The 24,553-nt window shown below is 33.4% G+C and overlaps 2 protein-coding genes and 1 long non-coding RNA gene across 10 annotated transcripts; 1 reads left to right on the top strand and 2 right to left on the bottom strand.

Annotated features, from left to right (window-relative positions):
• Positions 1 to 4: 4 nt before the first annotated feature.
• LOC139820055 (odorant receptor 9a-like) lies at positions 5 to 13,500 on the bottom strand. Of its 8 annotated transcripts, none has more exons than XM_071789981.1 (10): positions 13,360 to 13,500; positions 13,081 to 13,257; positions 12,006 to 12,125; positions 11,363 to 11,480; positions 10,882 to 11,155; positions 10,608 to 10,724; positions 10,432 to 10,522; positions 10,118 to 10,254; positions 9,854 to 9,986; positions 5 to 141 (listed from the first exon to the last, which is right to left on the bottom strand). In XM_071789981.1, exons 1-10 carry the CDS (start codon positions 13,396 to 13,398, stop codon positions 100 to 102), a joined length of 1,248 nt encoding a protein of 415 aa, XP_071646082.1. In that variant the 5' UTR covers positions 13,399 to 13,500; the 3' UTR covers positions 5 to 99. The 8 variants fall into 8 exon arrangements, with proteins under 8 accessions (XP_071646082.1, XP_071646086.1, XP_071646087.1 ...); XM_071789985.1 differs by lacking the exon at positions 5 to 141 and adding an exon at positions 9,215 to 9,783 and having other exon boundaries at positions 10,118 to 10,161; XM_071789982.1 differs by lacking the exon at positions 5 to 141 and adding an exon at positions 9,225 to 9,783 and having other exon boundaries at positions 11,363 to 11,459.
• On the top strand, positions 159 to 14,105 carry LOC139820064 (uncharacterized). Its single transcript, XR_011733891.1, has 3 exons — positions 159 to 710; positions 13,442 to 13,500; positions 13,985 to 14,105. It is a non-coding gene; the product is annotated as an uncharacterized lncRNA (long non-coding RNA).
• LOC139820057 (odorant receptor 4-like) lies at positions 13,540 to 19,147 on the bottom strand. Its single transcript, XM_071789988.1, has 9 exons — positions 18,811 to 19,147; positions 16,523 to 16,642; positions 16,338 to 16,455; positions 15,536 to 15,800; positions 15,346 to 15,468; positions 14,805 to 14,895; positions 14,252 to 14,388; positions 13,992 to 14,124; positions 13,540 to 13,916 (listed from the first exon to the last, which is right to left on the bottom strand). The coding sequence occupies exons 1-9, from the start codon at positions 18,964 to 18,966 to the stop codon at positions 13,866 to 13,868; spliced, it is 1,194 nt and encodes a 397-aa protein (XP_071646089.1). The 5' UTR covers positions 18,967 to 19,147; the 3' UTR covers positions 13,540 to 13,865.
• Positions 19,148 to 24,553: the final 5,406 nt, after the last annotated feature.

Below are 24,553 nucleotides of genomic sequence, written 5' to 3' on the forward strand. Positions count from 1 at the left end.
TTTTCCCCGATCGCCGATGCTACTTTGTGCGAATGAAATTCACATTCGACTCATGAGAGATATAGATCACGTTGTTTATTCTCTCATAGAAAATTCCGTTTAACATTGATCGCCATGTGTAACTGCACGCGCTGTCAATTTCTACGAAACCACTAACGCTGTCATTTGTGATCGATTGCGAAATTGAGATTGTAAAACTGCACGTCTATACGATTGAAAATATTGCCTTTCTTGCGGGTTTTGTCAAAAGAGTATACATCGAAAGACGATAGTTCTCTTCTTGGTAATACCAGTAAAAGAACTCTTATTGATTTGCTTTATATATTGGTATGGCATGGAAATTGTCAATACTCGTCCCAGTGTTAATGCCAAGGAGATAAAAACTATCTGCTCATACATTTAGTTTATATATATATATATATATATATATATATATATATATATATATATAACATAAATTAATATATGTTATACGTGAAGGGTACAGGAGAGAAACTACCAAAGTCCACTTTTTGTCGAAATTGATCTGATCATGCAATCTTATAACATTTTTAAATAACTTTCATAATTCTTATCTGTTTTAATTAAGAATAGTTACAATTTATTGGAAATAAGACCGAGAGATGTACCGTGCTGAGGGAAAAACGATCATAATCCACGCGCTTGTGGGGAAGAACCATCAGAGTCCAACATACAATGTCACACTAATTGTAAGTAACACTATATATACTACATTCCGATATTCATTGCCAGTAGAGAAAAGTCCTTTATTATGAGATAAGCTCCTAATGTGCGATAGCGGGGTTTCTGCTAAACAAATAGGTTCTATTGGTTGATTCCACCATGAACATTTGCCCTTGGTGTAACAGCATAGTACACTATTAGGACAATGAAAAAAATTTGTAATTAGTATATGAATTAAATCTATTGTTGCATTCTGTGCAACATGTAACAGCATATTATAATAATAGAGCCTGCGCAAAATAAGGACTGCAAGATTTTTAATGAATTTTTTCGCCTATTAGACAACGTCTAAAGAAAATTCATTCAACATAAAATAACGCTATTTTGATCATATTTTTTAAAAAAATTACTCAAAATTTTTATAATAATATTGTTAAACAAATAGAGTAAAAAAACACAAAAAAATTTGAATATCTCAAAAATCCCATTTTCTATTTTTTGAAATTTATAAGGAATATTCTGGGAAGTATTAGAAAAATTTTAAGACCGGTCCGAAGTTGCGCAGAAAATTTGGGAATTTTTTATAAATATTTTTGTAAGGCAGACAGAGGTACCATGCACGGAGAGAATTTTCTCTTAAAATTTACCCTGAAATTATGGTAGTTGTGAGACAACATGTACCACCAAGAATTTTATGCAAGCTATTCTGATTAATACCTACCATAATAAAAAATATTAATATCTATTACATTAAAATATAAAATATGTTTGATTAATTTGGTAATTGTGCACATGGAGGGGGTCACCTTGGATGACCTTGATATTTTAGTATGTTGTCAAGATCACCCTCTTGAGTTGTCACTATTATTCAGCAAAAGTTGACGTAGCCCTACGTCTACTTTAACATGAAATAGCGCAACTTCGCGGACCGGTCTTAAAATTTTTCTAATACTCCCCAGAATATTCCTTATAAATTTCAAAAAAATAGAAAATGGGATTTTTGAGATATTCAAATTTTTTTACTCTATTTGTTTAACAATATTATTATAAAAATTTTGAGTAATTTTTTTTTTTAATATGATCAAAATAGCGTTATTTTATGTTGAATAAATTTTTTTCTTAGACGTTGTCTAATAGGCGAAAAAATTTATTGAAAATCTTGCAGTCCTCATTTTGCGCAGGCTCTATTTCGGAAACGCTACATTCATTATAGAAACGCTCTTACATGGGTATAGTACTCGTAAAGACCTGCTAAAAAACAAGCCGCCATCAAAAATAAAAAAGTCGAGGTTCGACCCCTCGCGAATTGGCGTGGAAATGCTCCATATATATATATATTTGAATGTGTTGTAAAGGTCATGTTCCAGAATAATAATGAAAATGTTACTAACAAAGAAAGTTGGTAATTGAAATGGTTGTGCTCCTTATGTATCGCTTAAATATACCAAAGTTTGCCTCAATATTATCATGTAAGAAATAGCTGTATTGTTATATGTGTAACAATATATATAAAATAGTTCATTTTAATTAATTCACTCAAATTTCAAAAATCGTAAGTTTAAGAAGGAAACTTTTTAGACAAGAGTTGTTCAGTGTTGTGAGGATTATTTGAAAATGACCTTTGTTTGACCTTGGGTCAAGGTTAAAGCACTATTTCAAGGTAGACTTTATTTTTCCAAATAGAATCCCCTATTCTTTATCACGTATTCTTGTAGCTGATATTGAAGCTGATATTGAAACGCTATAATAAAGCTCTCTTTCGTCAAGAATTTTCTGAGATATTTCAAAAATTTTGTCATATTCTATTTTATAAAATATAAAATATCTCATAAAGGATTCATTTTTCGATGACTTTACCTTGATACTTTTAAGGGCCTTGGATATCCATGTCAGCCATCTTGAATCGAGAGACGAAATATGGACAATTCTTACGGAAGATCTTAAATAAGAAGGAGTCACCGTACGATTAAATATAAGCGCTCAAATGAAAGATAAAAACATATTGTATGTTTAGCTCATTAATTTGCTGGTCCTATAATATAGAAAGTGTAGTAACAATGTAATGAAAAATTGACAGCTTATGCGGTGTAGCACTGTTCTGGAAAATGGTTTATGGCACTTTATTGGATTATTATTTAAGGCAATGGACAGCACATTGACATAACATTGACAAACTGAACCTCAATAATGCACAATTTTTAGTACAATTAATAAGTTATTTTACCAATGAGATCTTCCGCAAGACAATTGTCCACTGTTTTCCGCCGCGAGCCACTCGAGAGTCAACTGGTGGGGCACACGCACACAAGAGAAAGAACGTATCTGCGTGCACAAGTACGTGCTTTCTCTTGTGTGCGTTTCCCCCACCAGACGACTCTCGAGTGACTCGCGGCTTAAAACTACCAGCTCTGTATCAAGCTACAAAGCTTCCTCCAGTAGTAGGTATCGTGCCACTCGACCGCTGTATTTTCCGAGAGTATCCAGGGGCCTTAAGGGCTGCACACAAGAAAAGAAATAGGGAACAGGGAACAGGGAATAGAGGAACAGCTTAATATTAAGGGGGTAGTACAGTCTGGCGGCCGAAAATGAGGGTCAATTTCAGGATTTATTTGTGACAAAGTGTTAGGCCAATCAGGTTCATGGTGTATACGATATTGAAGTACATGTTTAGGTGCATTTAGAGTTTTTTTTATATGGAAAAATATTAAGAAATGTAGGAGTTATGAGTCATCTCTTCGCGCGCGCGCTCGACTACGGTGTGCATGGTAGCTCCTGTACAGCGTGCCTGAAATAAAAAATGCAAAAAGGGTATTAAATTTAAATGTATTCCCCACAGAGTGACGTTCGAAAATTGTAAAAATGTTAAAAATTGTGAAAATTATAACACTTAACAAAAAGAAGTTCATTGGCATAAAATGAACTTCTTTTTGTTAAGTGCAATGCTATAACTTTTACAATTTTTAACATTTTTACAATTTTCGAACGTCACTCTGTGGGGAATACCTACATTTAAATTTAATACCCTTTTTGCGTTTTTCATTTCAGGCACGCCGTACAGGAGCTACTATGCACACCGTAATCGAGCGCGCGCGCGCGAAGAGATGACTCATAACTCCTACATTTCTTAATATTTTTCCATATAAAAAATACTGTAAATGCACCTAAACATGTACTTCAATATCGTATACACCATGAACCTGATTGGCCTAACACTTTGTCACAAATAAATCCTGAAATTGACCCTCATTTTCGGCCGCCAGACTGTACTACCCTCTTAATATATGCATTGTGTATCTAGGTAGGTACATGGCATATAAAATATAGAATAAAATTTCATTACTGTTCCTTAGCACTATTCCTCTGTTCGTCTATTCTGTGTTAATAAATCACATATGTTAATGAAATTCATATATTAATATTGAACTGTTCTCTATTCCCTGTTCCCTGTTCCCTATTCCTTTCATTGTGCGCAGCCCTTAACTGCGCTAAAATTCGAAAGAGAAAGAATTGTGATTTTTTCAACGGTCAACGTACAAGGTGAAATGTTCCTCAGCCTTATTACATTTAAAAACTACTTGGAATTGGGTATGATTCATTTTTGTAATTTATATATGAAAAGAACTGTGTTATTATCAGTGTCAAAATTTTAAATAAATAAATAAACTTATCCTATACTTTTAATTATAAGCCGCCGTCCGCGTCGTCACGCACACCCATATCACTCACTCGCACTTCCACGCTGATAATCATTTAATATTACTCTCATCGCATTTTTCTCTGAATTATTTTTATTTATTGTTGTCCTTATTTATTTAAAATTTCGAGGTCTAGCAGCGCCAAGTTTTTTTACAAGAAAAATTTATGTATTTTAATAAAATATTTTTATTTTGTACTGTTACCTCTGTAATTCTTTGTGATTAAATCTTTTATTCTATTGAAAAATACATATATAAACTTTGTATTTAAATACAAATTGTATTCCCTCGTTGGATTAAATATTTTAATAAAATATTTTTTTTTTGCACTGTTACCTCTGTAATTCTTTGTGACCACTAAAAAATACACATGTAAACTTTGTATTTAAATATCTTGTATTCCCTTGTTAAATTTAAATAAAAATTTTTAATTTTATAAAATTGTTATCATACATTCTTTTCTAATTGACACAATGTAAAGATTTTTCAAAGTAGCAACAATTATTTCTTGAGGCAATATATATGTTCTCTCTGTAATTGGCACTGTAATTTAAAGAGATATCATTTTTTTTTGTAATATTGTAATAGAGCACTTGAAGCGCGACTCTTCTTTTTGATAAGGTAACATAATTTTGTGATGTGTATCACTTGGGTTATAATTTTTCGGAAATAAAGATACTACTGCTTAGATTTTTTCGAGATTTTTCGAGATATAAAGATTACATCTACCACTTGTTACTTAGGTTTTTTCGAGGTATAATACCAGCACATTCTTTTTTTTTCGAGGTAACAACATATCACTACTATGCGTGTACTTAGCGCCTTTTTTTACCATTTTTTTAAAAAAGGTAATTTTGTACGGATATCACGCCTGTTTGTAGTATTACGCATTTTATAAACAGTATGTACAGAGTAAAGCTATTTGGAGGTATAATACTACCACTTTGTTTTTTTCGAGGTAACATCATAACAGGGTAACAACATAATACATATACACTACTATGCGTGTACTTAGCGCCTTTTTTTACCTTTTTTTTAAAAAGGTAATTTTGTACGGATATCACGCCTTTTTGTAGTGTTACGCATCTTAATCTTATAAACAATATATCTTATAATCTTATAAACAGTATATACAAGGTATGAAGCTAAAAGTGTTACGGACTATTATTTCTAAAGAAAACAACAATTTAATATTTTGCTTAGTTTTTTAAAAATAATAATCTGTAACCCTTTTAGTTGTACACTTTGTATATATTTTTCAATTTCAACATAAAACATAATCGCAATATAGCATGATTAATGTTAATAAGTCGTTAACTGTAAAATTTTTTATTTATTTTTATTCGCGTGTCTTACTGAATGTTGTTCGCAACTGTATATGTACCGATATCTTCAGGTATTGATATTTTTGATAATTACAGATGGACACCCGTAACACGTGTCTGAAATTTACCTGATTGGTTTATTCTTTTATTCCCTTCAACTAATCGCAAATTAATTCTATTTGATAAAAGCAATTTTGTTAAATTTCTCATACATAACGCATTGTTTATAATTTTCTATTAATTATAAATATTAAATAGTACGATATATATATATATATATATATATATATATATTTGTACTCACATCCTTAAAAATTATTTCGGGAATTTGAGCGAATGTCACAACTAGATAAAATTATCTTTCATATTTTGACAGTTGAGTAGGAACATATTTGAGTTGGCGAAAAATGATTCTCTGAAACTGCACGTGTGTGTAAATAATTCAGTAGAAAATATATAATCTTCATTTCAAAATACATTTGCACACTACGTACCAAAAATATATAATATGATAACGTAGTTTTTGCTATTTAATTGATTGAATTTTAGAAAAGAAAAAGATTTAAAAGTATATAACTATGTCAGTCAATAAAGAGACATAGACGCAAATTGAATCATATATATTTAATTGCCTGCTCATTAAATATAAAGTGCAAACACATAGAAATTGTATATTTTTCTATACTTAAATGCAATAGGAAGAAATAATTAAACAAGTATCCTTGCATAGAAATATTATGCATAATTTTTACAAAACATATTTGAGATTCGCGCAATTGAGATATATATAATAAAATTAAAACGATTCTATAAATCTTAGGTATATGTTAATAATACGACATGATCTTTTTAATCATGAAACTTACAAACTAACGGAAAAAGATTTGTATCCTAAATGCCAATAATTTTTCTAATGTAACAATAATACTGAAAATATATGGATAAAAATATATATAATAAATAATAACATAATTAATGATATACAAGAGCTTTTGTCGCGCATATCGATTTTCAATAATGGATATTCAATATTATAACAAATACGTTTTACGTTTATTCGAAAACAAATTATGTGTACACATAATAAAAATTGTATGAATTAAAATTATGTGTATACACATAATAAAAATGCGGAATTATTTTTATGTCAGACATAATTTTAATTCATCCAATTTTTATTATGTCAAGACATAATTTTAATTCATCCAATTTTTATTATGTCTAGACATAATTTTAATTCGTCCAATTTTTATTATGTCTAGATATAATTTTAATTCAGCGAATTTTTATTATGTCATGACATAATTTTAATTCTGCCGCTAGGGAATTTTTAAGTCGATTCTTATGAATCAAGCTTGAATTCGATGTCTAGGTGTCCCAGGTTGCCGATGACGAGGTCCACATAGTGCGCTCCATAGTTTTCGGTGTCCAGGTGTATTAATACCTTGAATTTGATGTCCACGTGTTCCAGGTTGCCGATAACGGGTTCCAGATAGTGCGCTCCATAGTTTTCGGTGTCCAGGTGTAATACCTCAAATTAATACCTCAAATTCGATATCTACGTGTCCTACATTCAGATTTAAAATTATTAATACACTTAGACACCAAAAACTACGAAACGCACTATGTGGACCTCGTCATCGGCAACCTGGGACACGTAGACATCAAATTCGAGGTATTATTACACCTAGACACCGAAAACTACGGAGCGCGCTATCTGGACCTCGTCATCAGCAATTTGGAACCCCTAGACATCAATTTCAAGATATTAATACACATAGACACCGAAAACTACGAAGCGCACTATCTGGACCTCGTCATCGGCAACCTGGGATACCTAGACATTGAATTCAAGCTTGATTCATAAGAATCGACTTAAAAATTCCCTAGCGGCATTTTCTGCCAAGCGTAGAGAACCTTCTTTTCCGGCAGCGGTGGCAATACAATGTAAGGATACGAAATCTCTCCAGATAAACATGAAGCAATTGACTCAATATATATTATATATATACCTAATTTACCTAAATAGAAATCCTCCTCCTGACCGATAAGTCTATCGACCAAATTTCGAAATACGCGCGCGATATTGAAACTGGCAATACCTGCGCCGCCAGCGTCGAAAAAGTGAAAGTGACATTTCTCTAATGCTAGGTCTATAATGCGAGTCGTAAAGTCGTGAGTCGCAAGAATTGACCAATCACAATCGATTATTCTCCTCAAATTCGATTATTCTCCTCAAATTCGATTGTGATTGGTCAATTCTTACGACTCACGACTTTACAACTTGCATTGTAGACCTAGCATAATAATCATAATAATATTGAGACGTCGGCGCCGCGGCGTTAGGAGAAGGAGGAGGAGAAGAAGTATCTTAAATAAAATTGTTCACATTTGGACTTTGCGTCGCAATATCTCCGCTCGTAGGACATGTAGCGGAATATTATAAGAGAAACCCCCCCCCCCCTAATTCGACCCCAAGCTATCAATCAAACCTACTTAGAACTTGATCCGTTCACTCGTTATCGAGATCTCAACATCTCGGGTACTCGCAACCCGTCGCGTCGCGTAAAAGAGTCATGGTCGGTCTCGCTCCGCGTGTACTTGGCGCGAGACATTGCCGTGTGTCTCTTGATTTGAAGTAACACGCAGACAACATTGGATATATCTATTGCCAGCAATTTGTCGGCAAGAAAGCAGCATCAAATTTATTTCGCGTTGCTAACAATATGACAGCATTGTGTGATCCTATGAATTATTACTGCAACATGACAGCAACAGCTCGAATTTTGAATCAGACGATTTTAGACCGCAGCATAAGTTGCCAACAAGTTGCTGGCAAGTTGCTATACAAAATTGTTGTCTCGTGAAGGCATCAACTTGCCGACAAATGCAGACTCAGTTGCTACAATTCTGCTAGCAACACATACTATGTTGTCGGCAACATGCCAGCAACAATACAGACACGTTGCTATCTGGGTGTATTTAAGCCTTAAGTACGTCTTAAGTACGATCTTCAGATGTCATGAAGCAATTACGAAGCTGTATTGGCATCTTAAAACATTACTTAACCCTTTTGGTACGAAGCGACTGGGATGCGAACGGCCCTCTAATGGCCGAAGCGTCGATCTGCCGATATACGCGATTTGGCGGAGAGAGCTAGGCACTCGACGTTTAACGCCTTCAATTATTATATGTAATAAAACTCAATGACAAAAACATTTAAAAAATTTATTAACGCAGTAGAAATATTTTAAGTTAACATTTCAAGTTGCTCGGCCGCAGTATAAGCAGTATGTGACAGTAAATTGACTATATATAGTTACTGCTCGGCCGCAGCGAACAGTATAATGGACAGTTACTACGTTTACGCGAGCGTTACTTCTGTAGTAACTTACGATAATTCACTCGTTTACGCGGAGTAAATTATCGTAAGTTACTACAAAATTCCGTTTACGCAAAGAAATTATCGTAAGTTACTACAGAAGTAATGCTCACGTAAAAGTAGTAAAAGACTATAGTCACTCTCCGTACCGAACGGGTTAAGGGCTGCGTTCGAAAACTTTACTCGGGTGCACAAGCGCCATTCTGTTCTTGTTCAATTTTTAGTAAGTAGCAAAGATAGAACGATGCGGTGTGCACCCGAATAAAATTTTTGGACGTAGCCAAAACGGTCTTGAAATAAGATCCGACTCTGAATACCAGCGATAATTATTTATCAAGAGTTTAGCACATGAAAAGTTTCGTAATAATAACAAATTTGAAATAAAATGTTTTCTTTATATCGATAAATATTTTATATGACAGTTTTTAATAGAGTAACGTGGATTTCTCACAAGAAAAGGAATCTTCTTTACTTAAGAAATTAATAGGTTTTTCACAGCTTTATTTAATTATCTACAGAAAAAGCATTGGAAGGAAAGTTAGCTCATAAACGTGCGATCTTACAAGATCTCATTTTTGTCTGTTACTAGCATGTAATGAGATAATATCTACATAAACGTAGACATTCTTAGTTACGTTCTAAATTTTCATTACAAAGACCGTAGTAGCATAAAGTATGACGATGATGTACGCAACACCTTGAACATATTTTTACAGAGTATATATAATTGCACGCATATACATCCTATAAAATAATTACATACTTACCGTATTGAAAGTTACATATGACAATACAACGATTTCACCCATTTTTAGTATTGATGGTTTCTCACATCTCATCATTATCATTATAAGAAGCTTTCTCGCTGCTATCGGCATACTATACCACTCTGAATTATATCTAGAAATTTTGCAAGACATTTCGAAATTATATTATGTATTTATCCGCTTGCAATTTTGTTACGTTTTTCATGAGTTATATGACTCAAGATTTTGCAAAAGTGCTACTGCTTATATTTATATTATACGTACGCGGATTCAAACACTTTCTCACTGGAATCTATGATTTTCTGACCCTGCCAATTTTGGAAGAAAACGTTAATTAAAACTCCGTTTAGATAAGCACTGAGTTTTAAAAGACGATTAATGTCTTCCGTGTTATTTATCACCTGTACAACCAAAAGAAGTATAATTAATATACGAGAAATATAATTAATAAAGTATGATAAATACAGTTGATTTAAGTAGTTAATTTTATTAAATACTTTATTAAGTAATTTATATATGCGATGCAAAAGCACATCCAAGAACTATTACGATTATGTGAAAATTTTCATCAGATATACCTGATATCCCTGGACACTTAAAATAAGTACAGTTAGTCCAATATGTATACAGAGAGGTATGCTGTATATTGACTCTATGATGGCAACAAATCTAATACAACATACACAAACATATTATTTTATTACTATTGCTCACACGAAGATAGTTAATACTAAATGTCTGAACGTATACTCACTGCATCGTTTCCGTGTGTCTGCGAATACTATACGCGATATTCGCATAAGATATATTTTTCGTAGTTGTCATCGTCAATCTGTCGTTTTCGAAGACTAACGCGGTTTCTAACCGGTATCTAAGTTCAATATTATCATAAAATTAAAAAAAAAAACGCCTTTTTGAAATAAAAGTATTTTCGCAAGAAATAAACTCCCATTATTTGCGTTGAGCTCGCATTTTTATAGAATCCATGTACTTAAATCATGATTGTTCATTAGACTGATTAGACTCACCTCAAAGCCGCGAACAAACCGCAGCAGTATTCGACCAGTGTTAGGTATAGAACATCAAATATAACTAGTAAGACTGTGTAAGAAAAATCGCATATGGCGCTGTGTATAAAAATTGGAACGTAGTACGTGTCTAAATCAACCATATAATTAACGCGATGAGGGAGTCCTATTTGCACTTTACTTGATGTCTCATTAATCTCCTTGGATTCCGTATGGAAAAATCTTGTCAGTAATGTCGAAAGTATATAAATAATGCTGTGACCTAGTATTAAACCTAATTTGCAGAATAATTATTATAATTTACAATTATTGCCAAAAAGTTATGTATAATACTTCGACATTTTAAAAAGCGTCAAACGTCTTCAAACGTATGTATAGTATATTTGAAAATCGTTTAAAAAATAAAATTGTTATATTAATGTGTTTGAAATTTTTTTACTGCACTAAATTATTGTTAAACCGATTATACTATTAAAATCACCCGTATAAGTGTAGCCTAACTTTTGCCCATATTGCGCGTGCGAAATCTGTATCTTAGTTTCCTCATCCGATTTTGGGGAAAGACAGTACTCTTGCATCTTTATAAGAAGCACTTTTATCTATTACTCGATAAAGATTTAAATGTGATAAGATTTAATTTTATTTTTCGAACTTATTGCTACTGTTTTTTTGTAATTATTTAGTTTAGGGAAGCAACTTCCTGCGATCTTGACTTTGACACATATATTATAGAGAGCATCTCCTGATTGTGAGTAACCTTCTAAAGGTTTTAGCCATCATTCGTTATTTATTAAAAAGTTATTATATAACATATAACACCTGAAGCAGGGTAGGGGCGTAGCCCCTCCTTCGCCTACATATGTACTGTCTATACACGCAAATTACTTCCCTTAGTACTGACACAAACTGTTATATTTCTCAAACTTTTTGTTAATAACTTTTTAATTAATAACGAGCAGCTGAAACCTTTAGAAGGTTAGTGCTCTCAGGAGAGTGCTCTCTATAATATATGTCAAAGTCAAAGTCGCAGGAGGTTGCTCCCCTAAACTAAATAATTACCTTATTTTTATTATTAGTTAATCGTTTAGTTTACTATATACAATATCATTTTTATATTTACGCACCTGTGGTAATGTATATACCGCGCAAAACGTTTTACTTATAGTCACTATCGCGAAACAAAGCAACGGTAGGGCATCAATCACTTCGAAGGAGTCATGCTTGATTTCAATTACACCCAACATCTACATTTTTCGTTAATTACATTGTAGACATGTCATATAACAAATGATTTAAATTGAACCGCTTTAGAGCAGTAAAAGTGGCCAAAATTCAATATCTCATTTAACATATGGCCTAATAAATGCCTAATAAAAAAGTACCTATACAAGGTTTTTAATGTCGCTGATTCCATTTTTGATGTAAAATTTTTGAAATTAAAAATGACGGATTTAATACAGCGGGAAACTAGATTCATGTATCGATATACTTATTGATACCGCATGAAACCTTCGGAGACGTACTTACACACGATGAGAGACGGTATATGATACCTTTTATTGATACATATCTCTCTGTGTGTGTAGTCCGCTTAAGGTATCCAATGAGACTTCACTCGTTATGATAAGTATTATAGTAACACTTTAGGACGCAATATGTTTCCAAAGTATGATCACATTGAAATTCAATAATACATATATAAGTACGCAACGTTCTACTATTTTTGTCTTTTGCACTTTGCACTATTACAGTGATTTGTCCGAGTATAACAATGGATAAAAAGCAATAGAATATTTTTTAATACAACAATACTAATGAAATATATAAAAAGTAAAGTCATGCATACATAATTTTCAAAACGTTTAAGTTATTGTCAATGAAATTTTAAAAATAATTAGTCTAACTTATTAAAATGACAATAATATATTTGTCCTATCGCATCTCCAAAATCGATTCCAACAGTTTGACCAATTTTACTGCTATCCTGGCCCATGTGCACCCGATCGCAAATTACATTAATTATATTAAATACACTTAAAAGTAAATATGGATTTTTGTACGCATAGATATCTTGACGAAATGATATAAGAAGAAAGATTTAATTACCACACATCTTTTTGGAAGAACGCAATAATGGAAGCTATAATAGTACATACATGCAATAGTATTTTAAAATAATATACGTTTTCTTAAACTTACCTCGAATATAAATCCAGATCCAAGTATCAGTAACATAGCGAGATATATCGCGTAGCGCCTGTATTGCGTATGAAAAGGCCATAGGCCACTGATACTTAATAGTATTCGAATGATGTTATAATGCGAATCCCGAAAGAACTGTTCGATATCGCCCATTCTGTCTCTTATCTCCTGTTGCTACTATTACAAGAGCAAAATTCACTTATCATAGGGTATAGATCGTCTCTTGAGAATTCCATTTTATGTTTGATTGTCGTAAAATCTAAAATGCATATTTACCGCTAAAGTGTTTATGCCGCAAAAACCAAAACGGCACATTGTAAAGTCGCAAGATTATCTTATGGAAATTGCATAATTATAGAAAAAGCGAACAGTCATGCTGGGAATATCGTCTTCGTGGATTCGATACAGACAAAAGAGGTATGAAAATTTTATTCGCAAGTACAGTCGATTTAAGACCAGACTATTACGAAAAGGTATAGCTCCATCCTTTGAAATCGGTTACATTATAAAATGATAGTCTTGTGAGGTATAAACATAAACTTATCAAAGATCTATTGTACTACATATTGCCATTATTAAAGATTTTTTTTAAATTAAAGATAGACGTAAAAGATGTTTTATAAGATAAAAGTGCAAGCTTAAATATTAATATTCTTGTATTTAATTATTTTCTCGTAAATATAGACAATGCTCTGCATTATTAAAATAGTAAGATATCTACATTATTTTTATATTCAGAATAATTTTACATTTTTTAGAAGAGAAAGTTCGAAAATTCTGTATTACCGTACAGATCGTAAGACTGTGAAATACGAAACAGATGCACGTACGACCTAGAAAAAAAAGTAAAATTACTAAAAATGTCAATAGGAAAATAATCATATAAAGGAAATTATAACAGGTCTTACTGCGCTGAAACTGGGAAGAGAAAGAATCATGATTTTTCCAACGGTCAACGTACAAGGTGAAGTGCTTCTCAGCATTATCATGTTCAAGAGCTTCCTGGATTTGGGTGATGCTTCATACCATTCACCTCGGTAACTTATATTGACAACTTTATTATTATTTGTATCTCAAATAAAAATTTGTTAGAGAGAAGTAATTTTACTTTGTGTAGGACATTTGCATGACTTGTATTACTAGGAAGTAGTTGTATTCTTTGACTCACGTCGATGTATAAACGTGATCGCTGTGATCGATTACTTGTTGCCCGAACCAACAGGCCATGTATAAATGCAATAATTGAGCGATAATATACGCGGAATGCCGAATTGCAAGATGTGGAGTGAGGGTGCCATTAGTTGCCTAAAAATGTTCCGAAAGCCGTGGATTTCAATACCGGTTTATATTTCACAAAGTCGCGTAATATATTTTATATCATATATATAATCGCAATAATATATATTTAATGAATATATAAATAATATCAATATATATGGAGGGGTAAAAACCACAATAGTGCAAGTCAAATTTTTAAAAATATTTTCTTGTGTGCATAGATGCAATTTATATATTGTACATACAGATTGCATCTATGCTTTTAAAAATTTGATTTACATCACTGTGGTTTTTACCTCTCCATATATATACATATATATATTGATATTATTTATATATTATATAATGAATATATAAATAATATCTATATATATATATATATATATATATATTAATATCATTATATTCATTCAATATATTATTGCGATGTATCAATCACAAACCTGTAGAGCCGACATACTCATAGCCAATATAATTAAGCCAACTTCCACGAAAAACGCATTTGTGTAGACAGTCTCTAAGCACCTCGCAAATCTTGTTTAATAAAAAAAAATCTATAATTATTTCTTATATTAACCTCTTCGTTGGCATTGACGCAATAGTGCGTCAATCTTTTTTTCCCTATAACTTGCTCCGATTTGGCATCCAAGTCTTACACGGGGGTTTTTGGGGTCGCTGATTACGAATCTGAATTCAAAATTTGCAAATTCAAAATGGCGGATCCAAAATGGCGGATAAAAATGCAAAAAATTACTTGATTGAGATGAAATTTGCCATTTTGAATTTTCGAATTTTAAGTTCAGATTCGTAATCAGGGGCCCTCAAAAACCCCAGGGTACAAATTTTTAGGATGAAAAATTTTCCTGCCATTTTGGGCACTTTTTGTCGAATTCTCTCTCCCAACGAAGGGGTTAAGTCTTTTCTTAAAGTACATAAATAGAAAATTTCTATATCTCTTACAATTATGCAAGGATACACACTAACCGTAGAGCATCTCTATGTTTTTGTATACAATATACGAAATTTTTGTAAAATTTATTATCTTCCTCGAGCGAAGCGAGCTCCTTATCTTGCTCGATGGTTTTTCTTATACACTCTAGCCGATATCTGAGAAAGAAAACGGCCAAATATCTCAAAGTATTTTTTTTAGTCATTCAAATTATTTAATACATACCTGACGATTGAAAATAGTGCGCAACAATGTTGTACCAGAATAGTCACGTAGGTGTCAGACGCGACTATGGTATTAAGACGAATAGCAGTAGTTAAGTAATTATGAATCAGCACGGGATAGTAGTACTTTTCGAGATCTATATAATATTCCACGTGATATGGAAATCCCACTGGCCGCGTTGGATAGTCGGATGTTACATTTTTGCCGATTATTTTCGGAATTATCGCGAGAAAAGGAAAAAGGCTGCCAAATGCATACATACCACCTAGATGCGAAAAATGCGATCTGCTAATGATTCTTTCGTTAAATAGATTATTTTCGAGTTATATATAAATTAATTTTTAATAATATCTTAATTAGAAATCACATCAAGCAAGCATAAAATTAATTGTTATTACAAATTATTAGCTAATAATTTTTCCTAACGCGAGCGTGAAATGGGCCGCTTTTCGCGCTTGTTTTGAGTGAGCAAAACGATCCATTTCGCAATCGATGACGTAAGCGTTGAGAAATAGAGCCATTTCTTAACTAGTGGAGAAATAAAATTGTAAAACAAGCGCGAAAAGCGGCCTGTTTCACGCTCTTGTTAGGAAAAATAGTATGAACAACTCGTGGGAAGAGTGGTCGAGCCCAAATGAGTGTGATGGTCGCACTCGCTTCGCTCGTGCGACCAACTTCACACTCATTCAAAAGCGACCACTTTTCCCATTAGTTGTACAATATACTATTTATTTATGATTGTATATATACTATCAGTTTTAACGCATAATATAATAGTGATTAATTTCTATTAATTTCTTACTAGCATAGCCGATAGTAATGCTTCTTCCACTCTCCGCAAACCTATGCAAAATTTCAAATTCGCTTTGGATGGTCCACGATTGCCAATCCCTTTGCATGTGTATAAGAAGTATCTTGATCTACAACTTGAAATTCATATTTTTTAAATAAATGTGATTTCACTTAATATCGTGATTTTCTGCATACCTTTTCTATATTGCACACCAGGTTCGTCAGCTTAACGATGCACACACCATCTATTATGAGTGGTGGTATACATTCGATGGTTGCATCAAGATCGCCGCGTAATGTCACTAAAGCGAGTACCTTGAATCCAACATTCCCCGGCAAAATAATGAGATCGAAAAATACGTTTCGCAAAATATAAAAGTACTAGGTTTTTTCTCAAAATCTATTCCCCTCTCCCCAAACTCACTCATTAATTAGGAGCACCAATAGAACCCCATAAAACCCAATTTTCAATCCCATAGTAGCCATCTCCATAAAATTAGTAATCTTTTGGTACCAATTTCATCAAAATCATCAACAAAAAATTAGAAAAATTTTGGCACCGGTTTCAAGAAAATCGATCCATTAATAAAAAATTATTTATTAATAAAAAATTAAACTTATCCTCCAAAAATTTAAAAAATTTTGGCACTGGTTTAAAAAAAATCGGTCAATTAATACTTATTATTTCTCAAAATTTTAATAATTTCCAAACCGGTTTCTAAAAATTGGTAACAAAAAATTATCCATAAAAATTATCCATTAAAACAATTATCCATAAAAAAAATTCAGCTTGATATCTCAAAGTTTGCGGAAATTGGAGCAATCACGTATATATTTTTTTTAACAGAAATTGTAAACCACTTTTCTATTAACAATTTTTCTAATTCTATTACATTCTTTAGTTCTTTCTACCCCTATCTATATATATAAGTACCTGACGTCTGTATGTCTGTCAGTCTGACCGCGAACTACTTGTTATTTTCCGAGAAATTGGAAAAATTTCGTAACCGGTTTCCAAAAACCGGTCTTAATCGCTCGCGACAGTCACGAATTGAAGTAACTGGTTAATTCCTAAAAATTTAAAAAATTTCTGATATCGGCTTCCAAAAAGATCGGTAACAAAAATTTATACACTTATAGCACTCCCCGGAAAATTCTACCCCTGTTTCATATATAACTCTTTGAAATTCGGTCAATTATTTCCCGAAAAATTGGAAAAACCGGTTTCCAGAAAATCGGTAACAAATCCTACATACAACATATTTCATTTAAAACTAATCGACCTATAAACAATTTAATTCCCGAAAATTATTATAAAAAAAAGATTTATTTTTTTTTTGGCCTTTACAGCTTCCTTTATTTCATAATTTAGTGCTGCTCTTAGCAATAGATCATCCTGATCGTCTTCTAACGTACATTTTTTAAAAAATCACACAGATTTTTTTAAACAAAAATCGGAAACGTTTCAAGAAAATCAGCACATTAATGAAAAATTAAACTCGCGGTTTCAAAAAAATCAGCATATACAATTCTTTGAGATTCGGTCAATTATTTCCAGAAAAATTGGAAAAATTTTGGAACCGGTTTCCAAAAAGATCGGTAACGAAAAATTATACACTTTATGGCAATTCTCGGGAAATTCTACACCTACTTCATATACAATTCTTTACGATTCGGTCAATTAATTCCCGAAAAGTTGGTAAAATTTTGTAACCGGTTTCCAAAAAGATTGGTAACGAAAAATTGTACACTTTATGGCACTCTCTGGGACATATATATTCTACCCTTACTTCATATACAATTTTTTAAGATTTGGTCAATTAATTCTCGTAAATTTTGAAAAATTTTGGAACCGGTTTCCAAAAAGATCGGTTCATCCCCGGTAAATTCTACCCTTATTTCATATACTTTTGGTAAAAATTTGGTCCATTAACGAATGAGTAGTTCGCGTACAGACAGACAGACAGACGTGACTTATATATATATATATATATATATATATATATAGATGTTCGACCTACACTGATAATTTCAAATATTTTTAACTTCGAATTTCTAGTATTTATGTGTCTTTTCATATCTCTTTTTTTTAAGTTTTATTTCCGATGTTATTAAAATAGAAGATGATCTTTTTAAAAATATTGATCGATTGATGATTAACTTGGAAACCATGTCATCTTATTTTTTTTTTTTTTTTTTTGCATAAACGGTCACCTGGGGATGATTTTTAGACCCTAATCAAAAGTCACTGTTATTAATTACATATTGCATATTTTTAATTGTTCTATAATTTATTAGTATTTGTGGACAGTATATGTAATAATATCAATATTTTCTGAAAAAGAAAAAAACAAAAAAATATTTAAAAATCGAAAGAAGCATTAAAATTACTGTGACGTGAGCTTTATTTTGGACACAAGAGTGCAAAAATCACTCCAAATGACCGTTCCCGGGTTAATAGAATCACAATGTAGAAAACATACCTGCGCGATGACTTGTGTTAGACCGATAACCGACACCGTCACAAAGATAACCCGCCTGTCTTTGTTCTTTTGAAAGGGCCATTGCCCCAGCAACGAAAGTAGCGTACGATTGAGTTTATATAATCGAGACTGAAAGATATCCTTAGATGTATCCATCTTCAACACTCGGTTTTGACTACTGCACTGCTCCAATATCGCCTCTAACAACTTTCAGTCTAATAAAAAATTCGGTAGAACTGTTCGATATCACTCATTCTGTCTCTTACCTCCTGCTGCTACTATTACAAAAGCGAAATTTACTTATTATAGGGTATAGATTGTCGGTCTCTTGAGAATTCCATTTAATGTTTGATTGTCGTAAAATCTAAAATGCATATTTGTCGCTAACGTGTTTATGCCGCAGAAACCAAAACGGCACATTGTAAAGTCGCAAGATTATCTTATGGAAATTACGCAATTATAGAGAAGAGAAACAGTCATGCTGAAAATATCGTCTTCGTGGATTCGACGCAGACAAAAGAGGTATGAAAATTTTATTGCAAGTAGAGGTCGATCTAAGACAGGATTGTTACGAAAAGCTTTGAAATTGGTTACATTAGAAAATAATAGTTATGACGTATGAACTTATCAAAGGTCTATGTGTCTATTGTATTACATATTTTCATTATTAAAGATTTTTCTTGTTTTTAAAATTAAAGATAGACATAAAAGATGTTTTATCAATAAGATAAAAGTTCAAGCATGAGTACTGATATTCTTATTATATTTAATTATTTTCTCGCGTAAATATAGACAACGCTCTGCTATTATTTAAATAGTATATATCTACATTATTTTTATATTAATAATAATTTTACATTTTTTAGAAGAAAAATTTCGAAAATTCTGTATTAGCGTACAAATCGTAAGACTGTGAAATACGGAACAGATGCACGTACAACTTAGAAAAGGAAAGTAAAATTACTCAAAGTATCAATAGGAAATGATCATATAAAGGAAATTATGACAAGTCTTATTGTACTCAAACTAGAAAGAGCTTTTATCATACTTTTTTCAACACGTACAAGGTAAGTGCTCTTCAGTATTATTATATGTTTTTTAAAAAATTATTTAGAATTGATTCGTTTTCTTAACTTGTACAAACGGAACTGTATTATTATGTATGTCAAACATTTCTTACAAAGGAGATAATTTAATTTTGTGTAAAATATTTGTTCAATTTGTATTAAATTATTGGGCAGTAGTTGTATGTTTTAACTACGTCAATGTCAACACGCGATCGTTATGATCCATTACTTTTTGCCCCAACTAGTACACGATAAATAAATATAGTAATTGAGTGATAATCTGCGTGACATAACGGTTTAAAATTATTTAGCACATGGAATTAAATTTAATAATTATATAAAATGCAATCTAATGATTTTCTTATCAAATAAGGTATTTTTAAATTACATTAATAAATTTGTAAATTAATAAAGAAAATATGAATAAAATTATTTTAATATCGTATAATTCATAATTGTCACAATGTCATGCAAAGGCTTATTTTGCTTCCTTATAGAGAAAGCTTTGTTTTCGTAAACTTTGTACATGAACCTTTGATTGCGTATGTAAAGTTGGGTTTAATTAACCGAATTTAAAAGAATTATATACTTATAAAATAGGAGTAGAAAAAAACCAAAGAAAATATTGTTTTTTGAGTTTTTGATGCCAATATGTTCAGAATGTTCTAATACGTCAAAAAATTGCGTTTAAAAAAATGTCCGTGTGTGTCCGTGTGTGTGTGTGTGTGTGCGTGTGTGTGCGTGTGTGTGTGTGTGTGCGTGTGTGTGTGCGTGTGCGTGTGCGGTGTGCGTGTGCGTGTGCGTGTGCGTGTGCGTGTGCGTGTGCGTGTGCGTGTGCGTGCGTGCGTGCGTGCGTGCGTGCGTGCGTGCGTGCGTGTGCGTGCGCGTAGTTCTTTAATAATAAAAATGTAAAAAAAAATGTTTTCTTTATATTGATAAATATTTTGTATGATAGTTTTTTGACAGAGGATCGTGGATTCCTCATAAGAAAAGGAATTTTCTTTACTTTAGAAGTTAATGGGTTTTTATAGCTTTATTTAATTATCTACAGAAAAGGCACTGAAAGAAAGTTAGCTTACAAATGTGCGATCTTACAAGATTTTATTTTTATCTGTTACTAGCGTGTGATAAATGATAATAGATAAATGTAGATATTCTTAGTTACATTCTAAAATTTTCATTACAAAGACCGTAGCAACATGAAGTATGACGATGATGTACGCAACCACACCTTAAACAAAATTTTATTTTTACAAAGTAACTGCCATAGACGTATATGGATAGACTGAACATTACAATTGGAGAGCTATAGGCAAAATCTAAAGGACAGAGATGCTTGCTGAGACTCAATTCTGTACACGCTAAAACACGCTTTATCGCAGTATCAACCAATGAACCCTGAGATTGTTTCTTTGTTTCTCCATTGTTGTGTATGTGCCGCCTTTCAGAGGCAAGCCGCACATGTACTGGTGTGGATCCAGTAAATGGTAAGGAAAGCGGGTAATGAATGTACACTGCGTCTTCTTTTAGAACACTATATATTGTACGTGTAATACGTGGCACGGTTGCTTGCACAATGTTCCCTGGCGACTCGCGTGTCGCCCGCATCAAGACGTCTGCGCATCGGACTGCGCAGCTAGGTAATGCGCGCTACCTATGGGGACGCGCGCACATGTGAACGCTCACACAACACTCCCCTTGCTTATGAATACAATGTACGGGGTGTTTGTGTGATTTACGAATCTTAATCTATTACGGAATACCCGAGAGGAACACGGACCAAGGAGTCTAACATGTACGCGAGTCATTGGGACTTGAGCGAGACACCTAAAGGCGTAATGAAAGTGAAGGTCGTCCCTGGTTGTCGACCGAGGGAGGATGGGCCGCGTCGCGATGCGGCTCCGCACTCCCGGGGCGTCTCGTTCTCATCGCGAGAAGAGGCGCACCCAGAGCGTACACGTTGGGACCCAAAGATGGTGAACTATGCCTGGTCAGGACGAAGTAATCACGCAGGTATAACGGAAGCTTTCGGTTACGTGGTACACGTGAAGGCTGAACTGGCGTAATGTTGTTTTTATTATCAACAGTCCCACTTACAATCCTTGCAGGTGCCTGTATAGGCGTAGACGCTGCTATCACGCTTGGAGGCGTCGCGAACGAATCAGAGCTCGAATCTGCTCTTTCTAAACCCGTAAGGGGTGAATACGGAGGAGCCTTAATCGTACTCGAATCACTAACTATACTATTAGACACATTCTGATCTTTAACGGTTTCGTCAGACGCAACCTGACTTGAATTTGAAACCTTGGACGGCTCCCAGTTTGTATCCGTCATTTCCGTTGTACTATCAGCAAAAGAAGAGTCGTACTCTTTCTCTTTAACCAGTGTGTCTTTACCGATTTTTCCGCAGCTGGTTAACATGACGTTTCCACGTACGTCCATCGTCTAACCTAACACTATAATTAAGCGTTCCTAAACGCTGCGCGATTGTACCAAAAACCCATTTATCTTTACCTCTATAATCTCGACAACTGACCCTTCTCCCTTCCTCAAAATTTACAGGCGTACTACTCGTATTATACTTAACTTTTTTCTTCGAAAGGTCGCAATAAATCTAACCTAGTACGTAATTTCCGCGAAAATAACATTTCCGCCGGCGAAGTATTTGTTGTCGCATGAGGCGTATTTCTATATTGTAACAACAATTTTTGCAATTCTACATGTACATTCGCTGAAGTACATCGCATTCGCTTTAATGAATTTTTAAGCGTTTGTACGTAACGCTCCGCTTGGCCATTGGTCGCAGGATGGTAGGGGGCTATTAACTTCTGTGCAATCCCATTGGATAACAAGAAATCTTTGAATTCTTTAGACGTAAAAGTCTTAGCATTATCTGAAACAAAAATATCTAGGTAAACCGTGCATTGCAAAAATTTCCCGAGTAAGATTTATCGTCGTACGTGACGTTAAATCTTTAACAATATGTATTTCCGGCCATTTTGAAAAGAATCGACCAGAATGTAAAAATATTGACCTAAAAATGGTCCTGCAAAATCGACATGTACACGCTCGAACGGCGTTGTAGACGGGTTCCCATATATGCGAAACATCCTTTGAAGGATTGTTTTGAAACGCATTGCAATCTTTACAGTTTGCAACTAATTTCTCGATATCTTTATCAATTTTCTGCCACCAGACATATCTTCTAGCTAAGTGTTTCATCCGGACGATGCCGAAATGACCTGTATGCAGTTCCTGCAGAATTTTCTTTTGTAAATTAAATGGAATAACCACCCTAGATTCCCGGAAAATAACCCCGTCCTGTAATGTAAATTCGTTCAAGTTAATCGAATGGAAAGTTCTTTCTTTCCCTGTAATTTTTCCCGTTTTCAAAAATTGTAGAACTGTGGATAATTCCTTATCCTTTTCTGTAGCTGTAGCTACCTCTGACGCTTTTACTGGCAATGAATCAAATGTACCTGACTGAAAACTATCTACCGAATCAACTTCATTTGTTTCCTGTGGAATGGGTAATCTAGATAAACAATCCGCGTTTGCATGTAACTCCGATTTTCTGTATTTAATTTCGTAATTGAAATTTTGTAAAAATAATGCATAATGCTGCATACGTAATGCTGTAAAAATCGGAAGACTTTTTGTTGGCGAAAAAATCTGTGTAAGTGGACGATGATCAGTAATCAAAATAAATTTAGCACCCTGTAAATACTGGTGGAACTTCTTAACCCCATAAATAATTGCATATGCTTCTTTATCAATTTGTGAGTATCGTCTCTGAGTAGGCGAAAGTGTCTGTGAGGCGTACTGTATAGCTCTCTCTGAGCCGTCTGGATAGATGTGCGATAAAACCGCACCTACCCCGTAAGAACTCGCGTCTGTAGCTACCGTTACTGGCAACCGTGGATCAAAATGTACTAAACATTTAGGACTAATAAACGCATTCTTTGCATCTTGAAAACTCTTCTCGCATTGAGAAGTCCATTGAAATTTAGTATCTTTACGAAGCAAATTATTTAATGGGTATAAGATTGAACTCAATTTAGGGATGAATCTCCCACAATAATTAATCATCCCCAAGAAACTACGAACTTCCGAAACATTGGAAGATCTCTTCATGAGATTTATCGCTTCTATTTTTACCGGATCTTTATGTAATCCGTCTTTATTAATATGTATCCGCAGTACGAAATTTGCGGCATGAAAAATTCACTCTTTTCCATATTTACGCGAATATTGTATTTTTCCAAACGACTTAAAACTAACGCAACTTTTGTAGATGATCTTTCGTATCAATGCCTGCGACGCGTATGTCATCGAGAAAAACTACTACTCCCAGAATATCTTTTAATATATTTTCAATGGTGCGTTGCCATATCGCTGGCGCTGCTGCGACACCATACATTAAACGCGTAAATCTATAGAGACCCTTGTGCGTGCTCAAAGTTAACAGGGAACGGTCTTCCGGCCGAACCTCTAATTGTAAATAGGCCTGTAGCAAATCTATTTTAGAAAAAACTGTATCACCGGCCATGGAAATCAGTAATTCATCCGCCGTAGGTAACGGATGTTCGTCGATCAATAACTGTGGATTCAGTGTTACGCTGAAATCCCCGCAGATACGTACTTGTCCGCTTTTTTTAATAACCGGAACTATGGGT

The sequence above is a fragment of the Temnothorax longispinosus genome, chromosome 10 (genome assembly GCF_030848805.1).
Source record: "Temnothorax longispinosus isolate EJ_2023e chromosome 10, Tlon_JGU_v1, whole genome shotgun sequence".
NCBI classification, from domain to species: domain Eukaryota; kingdom Metazoa; phylum Arthropoda; class Insecta; order Hymenoptera; family Formicidae; genus Temnothorax; species Temnothorax longispinosus.

Coding starts and splice junctions, on each gene's coding strand:
- LOC139820055 (XM_071789980.1), bottom strand. CDS start 13,398: ATGTGCCGTTTTGGTTTTTGCGGCATAAACACTTTAGCG. Junction 12,126..13,080: donor GATCTGGATTTATATTCGAG/GTAAGTTTAAGA, acceptor CGAAAAATGTAG/ATGTTGGGTGTAATTGAAAT. Junction 11,156..11,362: donor GTTAGGCTACACTTATACGG/GTGATTTTAATA, acceptor TCTGCAAATTAG/GTTTAATACTAGGTCACAGC.
- LOC139820057 (XM_071789988.1), bottom strand. CDS start 18,966: ATGGATACATCTAAGGATATCTTTCAGTCTCGATTATATAAACTCAAT. Junction 16,643..18,810: donor TAACACAAGTCATCGCGCAG/GTATGTTTTCTA, acceptor GTTGGATTCAAG/GTACTCGCTTTAGTGACATT. Junction 13,917..13,991: donor CTCTTCCCAGTTTCAGCGCA/GTAAGACCTGTT, acceptor TTTTTTTTCTAG/GTCGTACGTGCATCTGTTTC.